Source organism: Helobdella robusta, assembly GCF_000326865.2.
Source record: "Helobdella robusta unplaced genomic scaffold HELROscaffold_17, whole genome shotgun sequence".
Classification (NCBI taxonomy): domain Eukaryota; kingdom Metazoa; phylum Annelida; class Clitellata; order Rhynchobdellida; family Glossiphoniidae; genus Helobdella; species Helobdella robusta.
Window position 1 is genome coordinate 1151674 of NW_008703942.1, and position 5517 is coordinate 1157190.

Consider the following 5517-nt stretch of genomic DNA (forward strand, 5'->3'; position numbering starts at 1 on the left):
GACGTATACAACATAACAATGCATATCTATGTGCACTTAGAAAGAGAGCGATGTATTGCAACATACATAACAATGCACAATGCATGCTTGCACATGTAATCACACATGCATTAAAATGTGTACACGCAGTGTGTCTACGTACATTACTATTTTGTAGTACTTAGTAACTTGTACATATTAAAAAGTATGTCCACATATATGCATGCATGTATGTATGTATGTATGTACAATTTTCCATCTATTTTTAAATTGTTTTTAATAAACTCCAAAAATAATTTTAGTCGTAAAATTTTAGTTTTTCACAAATTTCAGTTTATCTCCGAAATGTTTTTATTAGCAATGTCATTAGGAAATAATTGATCTGCTTGTTTTTGAATATGGGGAATGATTTATTTGAAATTTTGTCATTCCAATCGCCCTTCCCATGCATTTTATTGTGTGTGGTTGAAAACGTAGCTACATACGATTCAACTTTTAACATGACAAACGTTGAGAACATTAACTCGAAAGCAGATGTAGGGCGGATGAAGTGGAAGTTTGAGATATCCGATCCTGCATGGCACTCTGTTGTGTTCGTGATTGAAGACTCTAGAGGTGCATGTGAACGACCACTTACATTTTTGTACATTCCTATGGAAACTTTTTATTTTCTTCCAGTCTGCCATGCCGCTTATTCAAAAATTCCACTTCCTTCCAGATGGAAAATTCTAATTTCCTCCTATTTTCCTTCAATTTTTATCTAATTGAAAAAATCGTTTCACGACATAAAATTGACTGTGAAAATCATATACAGTATCAAATTATTGCTGAAAATAATCAATGAAACTCAGACTTTTAATAAAACGTACCTCTACCTCGATGTAACAAGCAGTTGAGCAATCTTCTTAAACGAAAGTTTTTTTCCTCTCAAAAGTTCACTTTGTAGCATTACATTAAATACTCGTTCGTTGACAGATGAGGAGATGGGCGGTACAAATGAAATGTGACATGTCTACCTTCACTGCTATGAAAATCTAATTGATTATTTTTTTATTGACATAAATTTTTAATCTTTTTGGCAGCAATGTTTTATAAAAATTCGAGTCGAATGTTTACGTCATTCGTTGAATAGCAGCGTGCCAAAAAACCGGATATGCGCAAACATGAGAAAAATTTATTCTAATTTCTGCTAAGTATAAATAAAAATCAATCATTTTTTAAACATTTATCTTATGATATTTCATCAAAATAAACAATATTTACGTTCCCATGAAACATTTTTGAAGATCCATTCGAATTTACATTTTATTGTTACCTCGTCCACCAACCTTGAAACGGGAGCCAAGATATCATTCAAGTGTTCAGAATTGCTTACACTGTGCCATTTGCAATCAACACACAACGTTCAAAATAATTTGCGCCTACACAGTTCAAATACATAATAAGTACGTAAATGCAAGCACAGTTTAATGCGGTGAAGATTATGCAAGAACCATCAAGTACACATACACACGTAGCCTATGTCTCGCAATCCTTTAATAGACCAGCAACACAACTTGTGATTCTAAATATTTCAAACCATCTATCTGACTCTTCCTTCATAACATAACTTCTGTTATAATTTTAAAATTATATTTCTAATTCACCTTTTTTTACAAAAAAATTTTGTAGATGATTATATTAACGTTTAAAATATCAAAAAGCCATTGAACATTCCTCTAGAAACAAGATATCTTTTACAAATATGATATAAGCTTCAAGGGTGTTTTGAAAACGCAAACTTCTTGATAACACACAAACTTCTCCACAACGACACAATTTTTTTTAAAACATGTGAAAGACCTGGAAGGCACATGGAGTGAAATGTATTTTTTAGAAAACAACAGACTACCTGTTGATATGACCACTAGATGATGATAATTTCGCTTTATAAACAACCTCATCAACGACGCCATCATTGCGTCATTGCCACCAACATCACCATTTCGATGATAACAATTTCTCATCACCTTATCATTATTAATAATCAGGTTTTATCATGTCCACGTTGTCATCCACTATAAGATAAAACAGCGGAATATATCTGTACCATGCCTAACCATATTTCTGATGATTTAATATTCAATTGTAGGACTGTTCTAAATATTTGTAATAACGTTGTAATCATTTTGTAGTCAATTGTAATGATGTTGTAACCATTTTGTAAGCAGCTGTAATAGTTTTGTATCGAAGTTTAGTAACGTTGTAATTGCTGTTGCTACAAGGCTGTAACGCAATGTTAGCTGAAAATCATTGAGGAGCATGCGTGAATGCACAATCACTAAAGTTATCATTAAGGGATAATTTGTCATGAAACGATCAGACAATGATGCACGTGCTACTACACTCTGTATAATACTTGCGCGTTTGAATTTTCCTGTGAGCGTGTTTGTTTACGTTTGTATACGTGTATGTATGAATGTTGGTATGTTTGTATGTGCGCGCGTATGTTTATCTGTACGTGTATGTATGCATGTGCGTACGTACGTATTCACACATACAAATGAATATACGCAACACAGATATGCATGCATTTATGTATATTAGCGTATCTGTCGCATGATTTATAGCTCCTCTTGTCACTTTTAATTGTTTGTTGCTTCGGCGTTAGCATCTCATCTTTCTCGGAGATGACTTTTTTAGATTAAAATTTATTTCAATCAGCTTTAATTTATACGAACGAAGGCATGCATGTTTTCACGACAACACAAGAACGTCAATATGAAAGTGGCTGATTGATGAACGTTTTAACGTGCAAAAATACAAAGTTTCAAAAGATCAGGCTGACAAAAATGTTAAAATTAACAAATACAAAGATACGAAAGTGCAAACATTCAAAAGTATAAACATATAAACACAAACGTGTACGTATACAAACATACAACGGTGTAAACATACAAACATACACACATACAGACGTGTAGACATACAAACATACAGACATGCAAACATCATACAAACATACACACACAGACGTATAAACATACACGTATAAAAATACAAGCATACAACGATGTAAACATACAAACATACACAAATACACACATACAGACGTGTAGACATACAAACATACACACATACAGACGTGTAGGCACACAAACATACACAAGAGTGCAAGCAGGCACACACACTAAACTTCATTGAAATGATTTATTAGTTACGAGACTTGAATATGTTTACATTCGTCATTTTTATACCTGTAACATAGGGATGCTAAATAATTGAAATTGATTTCAATTTTTAACTCTAAAAAAAATATTTTCGTAATTTTAATTCATTTGAGTGTCTTGTAATCATGAAAATTGTTCTTTTGTTTTTAAAATCTGTAAAATACTTTTCAGAATCAAGAACGGCTCGAATATGTAACATTCTGTAACATGTAACATTCTGTAACATGTAACATTCTGTAACAGTAACATTCTGTAACATGTAACATTCTGTAACATGTAACATTCTGTAACATGTAACATTGTGTAACATGTAACATTGTGTAACATGTAACATTCTGTAACATGTAACATTCTGCAACATGTAACATTCTGTAACAGTAACATTCTGTAACATGTAACATTCTGTAACATGTAACATTCTGTACATGTAACATTCTGTAACAGTAACATTCTGTAACATGTAACATTCTGTAACAGTAACATTCTGTAACAATATGTAACAGTGATATAAAATACCCCAACGACATGACAACACACCAGCACTGTAACGACGTTTTAAAGCACTTCCAACTACCTCGACAATCTCATCGATTGCTGCTGCAATTGTTCAAATATCGAACCGCTCGCCCTCCTCCCTCTAATGAATGAAAAAATGCGAAACGTGCAATCATCTTACTGAAAATGGAGAAACTTAATCACACACCACACACACACACACACACACACACACTCACACTCACGCACGCACACACACACTCACACACACACACATATACACACACACGTTAGTTAGTGCATAATTGCACAAATTGGAGCAACATGTATGGCTAGTGTGTGGTCCACATCCAACATGTGTGGTTCATATCCAACACGCTGTCACATATATCTACGTTGTTATTCATCGTCATCATCAGTAATAAGTTATTATTGTTGTTATTATTATTAGTATTAAGTATTCATGATCAGTATTATCAACATTTTTTTCTTCTCGTCTTTTCTCAGTACTTTTAAAAACATCACCAAGTTAAATGAAAATAAACTATTTTTGCAGTCAATTCATCCTTATTGTTAACATCATCTAAATCGATTTTCATCACCATTGTCATCGTAATAATAATTACAATCATCATTATCATCATCGCTGCATCGACAAATCCCATCATCAACATCACCATCAACTTCATCATCATCATTATTATTATAATTATCCTTGCGTCGTCATCATCTCCATTTCATCATCTCCATTTGTCATCATTACCGCCATATTCATCTTCATCATCAGATCTCATCACCCATTTGAATGATTTAAAGACGGCAGAGCAGCAAGTCTCTGACTTTTCTGTTCATTTCAAGCATTAAATTTATGATGATGTAAGGAGAGCGTTGAAATCTTTTCAACTTTCATTGCTTCCTTGTTATTACTTCGTGCGTGCAACATGCAACAAAACGCGCAACATGACATGAGACAGAACATGTAACTCAACATACAACATAACACGCAACGTGCGACACAACATGCAACATGTTATACAACATGTAACATAACATGCAACGTACGTTCAGAGGTTTTGTTGATGTATTTTTAAAAATATTTATTTCTTAAAATTACGCAAATTGCCAACCAAACATACTTATTTGTTGTGAGTTTTTCAGTCAATGTAATTAAAATATTGAAATATGAATGAAATTTATTTTTCAGGATACTTATAGCGCTGTTGTTGTTGTTGATTTATTTTAATACAATTATTTTTGTGGTTGGAATAGTTAGTGTAGCTATGATGAATTATTTTCTGTTCCTCTTGAAGATAAGATGTGTTATAAAACCACATTTTGTATACATAATTGAAACATGGTTGGTTAAAATGTTGAGATATTGCATAATGTATAAGGAAGCTATTATAGAGAGATTTTGAAACTTTATCACGTATTTCTAAATTTAAAATATAAATAAAAAATTAAATTAATAATTTTTATTTTTTAAAAAATTTACAGATCAAATTAATTTTCACAATTTTTGTTGAGCTTGTTTCCTTTCTTGGCTGTTGAAAATTTTGTTAGGCAGACATCTGATGCGACAAATAAGTTTATTGAGTTCAGTATCTTGTGCTAACGATTTGAAAGCTTTTTAAAGATTGCAATGTACCTCACAGGAACAAAGTTGTAAGACGAGATGATGATAACTGGATTCGAATTGTGAAATTTCAGAGGAAGGCACGTATGATGTTAAACATTGTAGGTACATATGATTTTATTTTTTGATGGCGCTTTTTAATTTTAACTAACTAGCACTAGATAAATCTTTTGATAATAAAAATAATAATAATAATAA

General features: G+C 32.2%; 1 protein-coding gene across 1 annotated transcript; it reads right to left on the reverse strand.

Moving 5' to 3' along the window:
• Nucleotides 1-467: 467 nt before the first annotated feature.
• HELRODRAFT_170117 (hypothetical protein) lies at nt 468-3648 on the reverse strand (the record flags this gene model as incomplete). The annotated part of the gene is made up of 4 exons (XM_009015934.1): nt 468-588; nt 1308-1355; nt 2079-2189; nt 3353-3648. 4 exons carry the CDS (start codon nt 3646-3648, stop codon nt 468-470), a joined length of 576 nt encoding a protein of 191 aa, XP_009014182.1.
• Nucleotides 3649-5517: the final 1869 nt, after the last annotated feature.